Here is a 12,509-nt window from a genome sequence, read left to right as displayed (position 1 = left end):
GGAGATTCAATGTATATTTCATTAATTTTACAGAATTTTCAACTAACTGCCTCGGTTTTAAGGTCAAGCTTGTAGAGTGTGCATTAAAGCATGAATATGAATGCTTACAATAAACCATTGAAGAAATTAAAAAAATAAAATTAATGAATGCTAAAGAGATGAACTTGAGGATCAACGCTCTGCTTACATACTAATATCATCAATCGTGATGCTAAAACTTGGTGGATTGAATTGTTTAAAATAAAAATTACTGATTAATAGTGTAATTTTAAAATTGATAAAATCCTATTTAATTGAATGGAAAATATCAAATAAATTCAATGCTGATGAATGTATTTACTTTTGATGATAATATTAAATTGTAGTTCCAAAGTTGGTCAAAATCACCAAATTATCAATAAATGAAGCTACATTAATCTATGCAAACAGCATGCTTAATTAATATAAGAAGATAATAACTAAGGTGAATTAAAGTGGAGTTTGACTACTCCACTACTACTGGTATAAATATTGAAACGATTCACACTTCCTTGGCTCATCATATCGCAGTTTTTGAGATTTCATTCATTGTTATAACTTGTGCATTCAAATGGGTGGTGGCAAAGGTGGAAGTGGCGGTGGCAGCAAAGGTGGTTGCGGAGGCAGCGGTGGTGGCTCTGGAAATGTTGGAGGAGGAAGCACATCCAAAGGCGGAGGTGGGGCTTCGGGAATGATGGTAGCTCCGGGGAGTGGAGGTGCGGCCATTATATCGAGGGGCGCATTCGAGAGCAACCCTCAGGGATACTTTGCTGGTCTGCATTCAAGTGAAAAGGGCAATAAATAAATAAGGAATGGTATTGCTGGAAAAGCCTAAGTTCATGTATTATTTATAGTAAAGTAATGCATGACTAATTAAATAAAATTTATGGCAATATCTCTTTTATCTCATGACTGTCTTTTGCCCGAAGAAATTCTTTTAAATAGCTAAAACATGGAAATAACTTATTTATGCAACCAACTAACAAATCCAAACCATGATTACAAGTCTTGCATTCCAAACTTTGCAAAAATCTGAAATATTAAAGCTCCCAGTAGAGTAATATTACTGTATACAAACAAAAGACTTTAGAAACCAAAACCATTTGTTCAACAGGCCTCCGTATGCTACCTAGGTTTTTTATTTTTTATTTTTTTGTCTACATGGCAAACGCATTTATAATTTTAACATGTCCAAAGAATATATATACATTAATCGTTTAAGATCTAATAATTTTGAAAGATTATTTTTATAGAAAGAAAAGTAAAAACAATTCCATTAAACAATGAATAATCATATTATAAGTTTAATTAAAAAAATAGGAGAGCACATAGTCTCTAGAACACGTAAAAGTAGAATCAAATAGCCCTTAAGAAAATCATATATTGACGGATGCAAAATAGTCACTTAAATCATAAAAAAATCTCTATAGGCCAAAAAAACCTATACCAACGATTAATTTGGATACCCTTTCAAATTAAGTCATTGCTATAGGTTTATCTCTGTATAATCTTTTAGTAATAGTAGTTATTCGTCAGTACATACTTACCTCTCTATAGTGACAGCAAATCCAAAAGCCAAAATCAAATGCAATCAATTAACAAATCTCAAAGGGCATTCACAAAGAAAATTCATTTAAATTACCACAGAATTTTCCATTAAAAGGGAAATTTATCCATTTTAATGCAACTTTTAGAATGTATTAATTAATAAAATTTTTTCTTAATAATATGAAATAAGATTCCTACAATAAACTGGAAATAATTAGTTGACTTATTTGTAATAGTAATTGAAGGACAGCAAATCCAAAAGCCAAAATCAAATGCACACAATTAACAAATTTGGAGAATCAAATAAGATTGATTTGAGCATATCTAATCCCTTAGATTTAGAAAGTTGGTTTGAATTGGAATGTTGAAGACTTAACTTCCAATAGTCTTCCTTTACCTTGTTTATTATTATTCTATTGTATTCAACTAGTTTAGCTACTTTTAATATGGATTGATATAGGTCTTCATTATGTTAGCAATTCTTGATAAACTCTATATATTTGTAAACTTGTTCATTTCCTCTCTTTAAAAATTCTGTAAAGTCCCTCTGTCATTTGTCCCTTTTTCATTTGCATTCTCTTTTGTTTGGTTTTCATAATTGCAATTTCAAACTTTATTCCTTTTTTTTCGTTTCTCTACTATTTTTTCCTAGTGTATTATTGTTGTGGTGTCATCCTTTGAGTGAGGAATTCGTATTTTCGTCCTAGTGTAAGTCTCGTAAGTAATTAATAAATGTTACACCCCTAACCCGAATCCGTCGCTGGAATAGGGTTATGGAGAATTACCGAAATTTATAAATTAATTTTCAAACATTTCATTTTATCTAGCATTCATATTTGAAACCAACCAAAATTAAAATATTAATGAGCCAACGTTGGCTAAATTAACTTATACATGCTATTATAACTAGAATCAAATCATCCAAAATTTCTGATAAAATCAATGGTAGTGTGATATATCTCCAACAAGTTTCCAACCCAATCGAGCTTCAGATAATCTGTCGGGTAAATAAAAAAACAAATACGTAAGCAATGAATGCTTAGTAAGCTTGTGTAGTATTTAATCATATTAGTTTTTTTAAAATATGAAATCTACAAATATAAAGGATAACCCACTATTGATACCACAATACCCATGAAGTTATATTCAGAAACTTACAAGGTGAATAAATCCACAGTATCACTTAAACATATTATCCCAAGCTTAGTAGGATTTTATATAACTTTAACTCTTGATAATTTGTTTATTTTCATTTGCATTTCTTTACTTTCCATGCTTGTTCCATATGCATGTCACACAAGTCATAAACATATCATTCAACCATGGCCACAAGCTAGTGCATTTACCCAAAGCCTTTCCCGAACTGACCACATGATAAGTCATTTCATAAGAAAATTGCTTAATTTAAACCTTAATACTTTTTCATGAGCAGTTGCATATTTTTACTTAAATACTTACCAATTCAATGCATCATATAAATAATTATATTACCATTCAAGACAACTCCCGATATTTTACCTTTCAAAGAACAACTTACAGATATGAGTACATCGTTTTCAGAAGCCCGAAGGTTGAACTTAAGCTCATGAGAGCTAAACAGATAGTTAGGTTATTTAAGTTGTGACCTTATGTAAATGTTAGAAATCATGTTTGAATATGCTTCTAAATTTTATTTGGAGTCTTTAAGTTAGTAATTATGCATTTGTATGTGTTTTGGTTGGTTTACTTTGAAAGTACAATGGTTGAAATTTGGGTTGATAGTTTTATTTCGGAGATAATCATTTTTAAGGACATCTTTACTTGGCATCCTTGGTAGGATAGCATGAAAATATTTTATTAGTGTTTCTAGGTTGTTTTAACTTGCAACAGGACGAATTTAGATGTAATAGGTTGTCACGTCGCGATGACAAACATTGGCTTCATGACGAGGAACAACGCAAGATTCTTGTGGCGACGTCGTTACTTCAAGGTCATGACCAGCCTAGCCATGGATTCACATCAAGACGAGAAAACCCTAAAGTTGCGATGTCAACTCAAAACTTTGCATTCTTTATGAGTTGGTCCATTTTTTATCTCGAGCAAGAAAAAGAGCTTTCGTATACTCATATAAGATCAAAGCTAATAACATATTGTATCATATCCGCGAATCATTTATATTTAAATGTATAAAGATGTTAGGTTGAATTTTGTTGAATGTAGCTGCTCCGGCAACAAATGTGGCTCCTTGTAGCTCAGACCCGGTTATGGGGTTAGGTATCTAGATGTTACACTTAGGTTGTTTTGGTTGTCGAAACCACTTTTTTACAAGAGAAAATAGTGTCGACTTAAAAAATGAAAACTGGAGTCGCCACCGATCTTTTATTGAGGTGTGATCGGATCACCTTAAAAATGATTTTGGTCTACGAGTTTCAGAAAAAAAAACTCGGTTCGGGAGTCAGTTACGTACGAGGAAGGATTAGCACCCTTGTAACGCCCAAAATTGGTACCGAATTGATTATTTAATGTCTTAAAGTCGAATGTCAAAAATTCAAAAATATTAAAAACAATCCCCCTTTTATTAATGATATATTTTTAAATATTTGTATAAATTTGAACATATGTAGAAAGGCCTTCTCATCTCGAGGCAACGAAATATCGTATCCCGTAAGTTAGGATACAACATTTGAATTTTCAAGCATAAGCTAACCTTTAAAACCCCTTATTGAAACTTTGTGTATCTAAAAACAAAAAATATTTGGCCATCTTGGTTCAATGAGGAAATTGAAACCCCGTAAGTTAGAGCACGATTCTTCGAAGTTCCAAAGATGACACATAAGTTTGCTTTTATTTAAAAAAGAAAAGATCCTTGTCTCGAGATAACAAAATATCATATCCAATGAGTTAGGAAACAACAAATTGAATCCCTAAGAATAAACTTTTATTTGAAATTTTACGTTCTGATTTAAAAAGGGATACTCGATTTCTTCAATCCAACAAGAAAAATTGAAACCCAATGAGTTAGGGTAAAATCTTCTTGAGGACCCCAAATTTCGAGTATCGCATTATTTTTGAAAACTTTTAGGGTACAATCTTCTTGAGGACCCCAAATTTCGAGTATCGCATTATTTTTGAAAACTTTTGTGTAAACAATTTTGATACTTATATTAAACGTAATATTTTGAACGAATAAAAAACGATGGAATAATAATGTACAACGCGAAATGATGATTCGTAAACTAAAATGCACGCTAGTGAACGACAAAGAAACAATAAACGAGTAAGCAATACAATACACGTGAGAGCCATAATCTCATATCACACATTATGCAAATATCAACATCAACATTCGAAAGCTAAATGAATTAATAGTCGATTTTAAAAGAAATACCAAGCACAATAACATAAATAAAAAAAATGAATACCATGAAAGAAGGAAAACTATAATTGATAAATTATACATTAAAATAAATTTAAAATACATATATGAAAGTTTGAAATAAATAAGAAATAGCATTAAAAATAAATACTTCATTAAATAATAGCATCTAAATAAATTTTAAAGTAAATATTATACAAGAAGAAAAATCAAAATACATAAAATAATATACATATATTAATCTAAATAAATAATTCATGAAAACCTAATATAAATAATAATGTATGCATATAATAATATATATAAAAAAGTTGAGGGAAACAAAGTATATAATAAAAACATATATAAACACATCTAAAAGAAAACTTAAAATTAATGATTATGATAATATGAGATTAATAATATATATAGAGAGAGAGAGAGTAAAATAATTTAATATAAATCATATATGTATATATAAAAAAGTATTATATAAAAACATTTTCACATAAATCTTTAAAATATAGAAATATATAAAGTGAATTTTAAAAATTATTACAAAATAAAAACATCAAAGAGTACATACGAAATCATATCAAATTTACATAAAAAATAGAAAATATGATAAATTTAAGTAATAATAATACACAAAATTTGAGAAAAAGAAATACTTAAAACCATAATACATATAAAACGTAAAATAATAATATAAGATAAAAAAATATTAAGCTTAATCATTAAAGAAAATCAAAACGGATTAAGCTTAATCATTAAAGAAAATATTAAGCACATTAAATTAGTAGGTATTAAATTGAACTCAAAACGGAATTAAAAGAAAAAAACAAAAATAAAATAAAAAAAGAGCCAAAGCAAAATGTGCGAATAACAAGGGGACCAAAAGGGAAATATTCCCTCCCCACCTAAAGCTACGTTGCAAAATGGACCAAAATGAAAGAATCATAAACAAAATGGGTAAATTTAAAAAAAAACAAAACAGAATTAGAAATATGAACTAAAACAGAGGGACCAGTGGCGCAAATGTCCCTACCATGGCCAAAACACGCTGATCTAGCCGCCTCTGGGTCAGGTCATCGAGTATGGCTTCCAAACGGCGTCGTTTTCGCATTAAGGCCTCAGCTCAAAACGGCATCGTATTGTATCATTATTTAAACAAAAATTCATTTAAAACAAAACATTTGCAGCTTATAACTTTAAAAAAAAGGTTGCTGCCCCTTTTTCTCTACTAGGGTTTCGTACCCTGCTTTAGCCGCCACCAATCCACCATGCCTCCGCCGTGGTTCCACCGTGAATGGTAGTCGGAGTTGCGATTTTAGCCCTTTTTCGAGCAGATCTGAAGGCTAGGAGTCGCAAAGCAAACAGGTAGGCCCTCCTTTCTTTCGCTTATTATCTACTGTTTTATGTAAAAATAAATAAATTGAAACAAAAAGAGGAAAAAAAGAAGAAGCAAATATCTACCTTAAATCTAAAATCTTTGCTTGATCTCAATTTCTTCTCTATTTTTTTATTTGATTCGTCCTCTCCTTTACAATGAATCAGTCAGCTCTTTTTATAGCCGAAAATACAAAATAAAAGAAAATGAATCCCCCAAAAATCTCGTCTGTTATCCCATTTTTTCTGCTATCCTAGTTACGTGCTACTTGCCACTTGTGTTTGTTATAGGTCCAGCTGGCGTGGAGGTATACGTGGATGTGTGACTTGCGCGGAAGCTCGGTGACTGCTGGCACACACGCGCGGAAGGGTCGGGTTTCTTCATGCGGCGGCTAAGGTTGGAAACCCTTAGGGTTTTTGAAAATGTAAAAAAAACCTGGGCTGTTTGGGCTTGATGTATTTGGGTTTGGGTATGTAATTGGGTATTGGGCCATACGGGTCAAAGATTAGGCTACTGTAGATTTTTTCTTACATTTGGGCTTCAATCAGAATTTGGGCCAGTGTAAATTGTATCTGGACTGGACATTTAATTTATTATTTTGGTTTTTATTAATTTGGTTATGGGCTGGGAAAAATGGGTTATTACAGCTGCCCCTCTTTGCTCGTTGTCGTGAAACGGGAAAGAAGCAAAGACTTTAAAAATAACCAATCTTGCCCGTTCGTACTTGACCTTTGTGTTCTTCTTCTTCAAGTAGCCTCATTCCATCCTACTGCATCTTCGGGAGTATAGGAATTGGTGCTTTGATCCACTCCACTGCCACGTCAGGGGGATAGGATTCGTCATCTTCTTTCTGCTCCACTGCAACTTCAAGGGGATAAGACTTGCAATCTTCACTCTGCTCCACGTAACTTCTAGGACAAAAGATTCGTTATCTTCAGCCTGCTCCACTGTAACTTCAAGGAGATAAGGCTTTTATCTTCAACTTGTTCCACTGCAACGCTAGGAAAGTAAGATTCGTTGTTGTAACTTCAATCTATTTAACTGTAATGTCTGGGAAACGAGATTCATTGTTGTAGCTTCAATCTGTTCCACTACAGTGCCTGGGAAGTAAGATTCGCTATTGTAGCTTCAATCTGTTCCACTGTAATGCAAAAGATATAGGACCGGTGTTTTAAATCTGCTTCTCTACTACCTTGGAAAGATAAGATTCACCGTCTTTGATCTGCTCCACTACTGCTTAGGGAGACAGGATGTACAATCCTCAACCTACTCCACAGCTGCTTAGGGAGACAGGACTGATGGCTTAAACCTGCTTTCCTACTACCTTGGGAAGATACAATTCACCGTCTTTGATCTGCTCCACTACTGCTTAGGGAGACAAGATCCATAATCTTCAACCTACTCCACTGCTGCTCAGGGAGACAGGACTGGTGGCTTAAATCTGTTTCCCTACTACCTTGGGAAGATAAGATTTGCCGTCTTTGATCTGCTCCACTACTGCTTAGGGAGATAAGGCTTGGGTCTTCGATCTACTTCGCTGCCAATACAGGAAGACAAGATCTACTATCTTCGATCTACTTCGCTGTCAATACAGAAAGACAAGATCTGTTATCTTCGATCTACTTAGCAGCCAATACAAGAAGACAAGATCTATTATCTTTGATCTACTTCACTGCAAATACAGGAAGACAAGATCTATTATCTTCGATCTACTTCGCTGCCAATACAGGAAGACAAGATCTATTATCTTCAATCTACTTTGTTGCAAATGCAGGAAGACAAGATCTATTCTCTTTGATCTACTTCGCTGCCAATACAGGAAGACAAGATCTATTATCTTCAATCTGCTTCGCTGCCAATACAGAAAGACAAGATCTGTTATCTTTGATCTACTTTGCTGCCAATATAGGAAGACAAGATCTGTTATCTTCAATCTACTTCGCTGGCAGTACAGGAAAACAAGATCTGCTATCTTTGATGTACTTCGCTACCAATATAGGAAGACAAGATTTGTTGTCTTCGATCTACTTTGCTGCCAATATAGGAAGACAAGATCTATTATCTTTGATCTACTTCACTGCCAATACAGGAAGACAAGATCTGCTATCTTCGATCTACTTCACTGCCAATACAGAAAGACAAGATCTGCTATTTTTTTAACCTACTCCACTACTGCTCAGGAAGACAAGGCTTTGTGATTTCACCGATCTGTTCTCTAGGGAACATGACTTGTATAATTCATTTTATGAACCTAATTATGCCTAGTGATTAGGATGTCATGACCAAAATGAATCAAATGCTCCTAACTAGACGCGTACGAATGATGTTTGCATGAATACAGAATGTCATTTTTTGAGAACAATCTTTCTTTATCGCTTAGGTTGTTGTTGCTCAAAGTTTATTAAGGCTTTATCACTGTCGTGCTACAATGCCTTCTTGCTCTGTTGGCATCGCCAAAGAAACACTTAATCATATTGCCCCCACTGTAAACCTCCAAGTTCGATCTGCTGGGATGCAAAATTTGTACCATCTTTCTCCCGTTGTAACCCAAGGGTAAAAATATTTGGTCTTTTCTCAATCCTCTGCTATCACAATTCAAGGACACAGAATGTGAAACTCATTGGTCTCTTACACCATTTCTAGGGTGTCATACCAAATGCTAATGCACAAATGAATTTTCTTCTCTAAGGAAACCACTTCTTATTGCTTGGTGATTATTGCTTGCTTGTTCATTTAAGCTTTGTCACCAACCTGACATCTTTCCATTTTGTTCAATCAATATTTTTGACAACAAAATCCAAACAGAAAGTCTTAATTTAGACTCTTCCTTCTTAGATTTCCAACCTTTAAGCTTGGTGCGTTCTAAACAATAGTCCCATTTCAGATTCCCGTATTATTTAGAAACTTTTAGAGTAATATGCAAAACTTCCCTTGTGAAAGTTTTGTTAGTCCATTAATCATTATTCCAGTGCAACATGCTTGCAAGAGATCGTAACATTGGGTAAGAATAGAATTGATTTAGAGCATGGCTCCGAAATTATCAAAGAAATTAGTTGGGAACACATATCTAAGAACAACAAGTTCAATATAAATAGTATGGAGACTAGGTGCCCCAAATATCGCAGCTTGAACTTCTCTATACAAACTTTCTGAAGATCATTCTGAGTTTAACATGTGTTTAGAAGATCTATAGTACTCTGTCGATGCCTTAAGATGTCGCATACCCTTTCCTACTGATTCAAGTATAGCAAGACCACTGCATGCCCTATTCTGATCAATATTTGAGCTACCCTTTTCGGGTTTTCAACTTAAATCTCCTTTGGTTTCAAGGCACCCTTTGCGGGTTTTCACCTTAGCCTCTCCATTTTTCTTTTTCTTTATTATTTTTTATTTTTATATTTTGGACTCAAGGAGCTCTTTGCAGGTTTTCGCCTTGGCTTTTTTTTGAACCTAAGGCGCCCTTTGCGGGTTTTCACCCTGGTCCCTTCTCCTTCTTCAGGTGAAGTACTTCTTGATTGAATCTGGCCATCCATCTTATTCAAGATTAAAGCTCCTCCGAAAAAGGCATTTTTTACAACGTAAGGGCTTTCCCAATTTGACATCCATTTTCCTCTACAATCTTTTTGTGTAGGAAGAATCTTTTTCAACATTAGGTCTCCCTCGTGGAATTCTCGAGGGTGAACCTGCTTGTTATAGGCTCGCATCATTCGTTTCTGGTACAGCTGACCGTGATGAATAGCTTTTAGCCTTTTTTTTTCAATTAGGTTCAATTGGTCACATCGTGATTGGATCCGTTCTGCTTCATCCAACCTTAGGTCAGCTAACACCTGGAGAGAAAGGATTTTAACTTCAATGGGTAAAATTACCTCCATCCCATAAACCAGATAGAAAAGTGTTACCCCAGTGAAAGTCTTGATAGATGTTCAGTAAGTAAGAAAGGTAAATGGTAATTTCTCATGCCAGTTATTGTAAGTCTAAGTCATTTTTTTGCAATCTTCTTAATATTCATTTCTAGGCAATACAGTGATGAATCATAGGGTCTGGTTTTGAATTGATTACAGACCTCAACTACCGCGTTTTCATTCAAGTTCAATGCGTTTTTCGTTACCATCTTCTCTAGAATATGATGATATTGGTGTATAAAGCATCCTCTATCCATTTGATGAAGCAATTAATGATCTAAAAAATGAAGGAATGCCCATTAGAAACCTTCGATGATGATGACGTTTAGGCCCCATTTTGCTCAAAATTTTAGTCCCTCTTTTCGGGTTTTCAACTCAAATCCACCTTTGGTCACAAAGTTCCCTTTGCGGGTTTTCGCCTTGGCCTCTCCTTTTCCTTTTCTTTTTCCTTTTCTTTTTCTTTTCTTTTTCCATTATTTTCATTTTTTTGATTTTTTTGATTTTTTTAAAACTCATATGATTAGGCAAGTCCTTGCTATCCCTTTCGATCAGAATCAATGCTTTTCCAAATAAAATCTTTCATACAAGATCATTCACATCCACTTCTATTTTGTATGCAAATGATCTTATTTGGTGTCAAGCTTCTTTCATAGAGCTTTCTGGGCGAGATTTACTTTTGGTGCATTTGACTATGACGGAAAACTTTGGATCTTCCTCTTCAATTAGGGTAAAATCCAACAAAGAATACGGAGAGATGGCAACTCGACTTCAATGGGCAAAGCTATGAAAGTTAAAGAGAAAGGCGTTGTCCCGGCAAAGAATTTTCACTGCATCGTTCATGATGTTAATCTTGAACATACTGCATATTTTGATATCGTACTATTGTTCAGATTACAATATCAGTGTTTAACCTGGGCATATCCTATTATGACCATGCGAAGACATCCTTGAACTCTTGAAGTAACTTAACAAGGTCTTGCTTTGCTTCTTTGGTTATGCATGTTACCTTAAGGTCACAATCTCCATTGTTTACTTAGGAGGTAAAATTTCCTTCCTACTCTACCATCCTCAACAAGTCCGGAGATAGGCTACAATCTATGTCATTTTAAAAGTCATGAGATCTCTCTAAACACATGCCTCGCTCAAAAGGAAATTTTGAGTCTGTAGCAGCATCACTCATGTAATTGATATTTCGGGACCTATAGTAAGTACCAAAGAATATACAAAAGAATGTATGAATTTATGAATAATTATTTGTACAATATGATTATGAACGAATAAAAGAATGATGCGGAAGGAAATCCAAAATAATTATTCGAAAAGAATGAAAGAATATTGGCTCAAAAATAAATGCAAAGATGTATTTTATTAGAATAATGACATTCAGAAATGAGCCTGTTTCATAAAGGAATTCTTATTGCCTCTAGGCTAAAAGCAACAAGTGTGTTCTGAACATTACTCTAAGTAAGCCCTAGATGCTACAGAGATTTCTTCTACAATCCGATTATTTAAACGCTCCCCATTTTATAAGGGTGGATATCTAACAAGGTCCCTTTTCAAGTGTGTCTTCATATATGGCATTGATATAAACGCTTTCCAACTCTTTTTCATATATCGTATTCATCCCATTATCAATGTGATTGGGTAGCCGTTTTTTTTTTGCACTGGTGGCCTCATCAAATTTGACAACGCCTATATTGATGAGTCTTTCAAGTATCTTTTTGAATGCGATGCAATTTTCTATCGAGTGCCCCGTAATTCCTGCATGGTATTCACACTGGGTGTTTGCATCGTATCCCTTAGGAAATGGGGGCTAGATGGGTTTTAAGTAGAAAGGGGACACCACATGTGCATTAAATAGGCTTTGATATAGCTCGCTATATGACATCGGTATAGGCGTGAACTAGGGCCTTTTTGTACTTGTCTTCATGTAAGATTCTCGCTTTAAAGAGCTCTGATGGCTGGTGGTTTTTGTCTTTGGCTGCCCCATAGTTATTGGTTTTGAGTAGCCCTTGTTGTACCTACTTGCATTATCCACCTTATTCCCCTTCTTCCTTAGGGCTTTTACAGTATATGAGTGCTCTATTCTTGCCTGTTTTGTTTCTGTTGGATCATCAAGGGCAACAAGATTGGTTAGATTGCCTTTTAGATTAGAACCTGAGCCTGTCGAGTAATTCATCGGTGTCGATGTACCAGTCTGATTTTGTTGGGGTCTAATAGTAAAGAGTGCCCCTTGTGGACGTGCATCTGGCTAAACCTAGACACTTATCGGAGTACAACCTAGGGAATAGGCAAGATCCTTATTATCAATCCCACA

General features: G+C 34.3%; 1 protein-coding gene across 1 annotated transcript; it reads left to right on the top strand.

Moving 5' to 3' along the window:
- The first annotated feature begins 589 nt into the window (after window positions 1-589).
- On the top strand, window positions 590-10,029 carry LOC121224967 (loricrin). Its single transcript, XM_041108623.1, has 3 exons — window positions 590-791; window positions 9,715-9,794; window positions 9,922-10,029. The coding sequence occupies exons 1-3, from the start codon at window positions 590-592 to the stop codon at window positions 10,027-10,029; spliced, it is 390 nt and encodes a 129-aa protein (XP_040964557.1).
- The last annotated feature ends 2,480 nt before the right edge of the window (window positions 10,030-12,509 follow it).

Source organism: Gossypium hirsutum, chromosome D13, assembly GCF_007990345.1.
Source record: "Gossypium hirsutum isolate 1008001.06 chromosome D13, Gossypium_hirsutum_v2.1, whole genome shotgun sequence".
NCBI classification, from domain to species: domain Eukaryota; kingdom Viridiplantae; phylum Streptophyta; class Magnoliopsida; order Malvales; family Malvaceae; genus Gossypium; species Gossypium hirsutum.
Note: the sequence above shows the minus strand (reverse complement) of the source record. Positions and strands in the feature narration are given on the sequence as shown.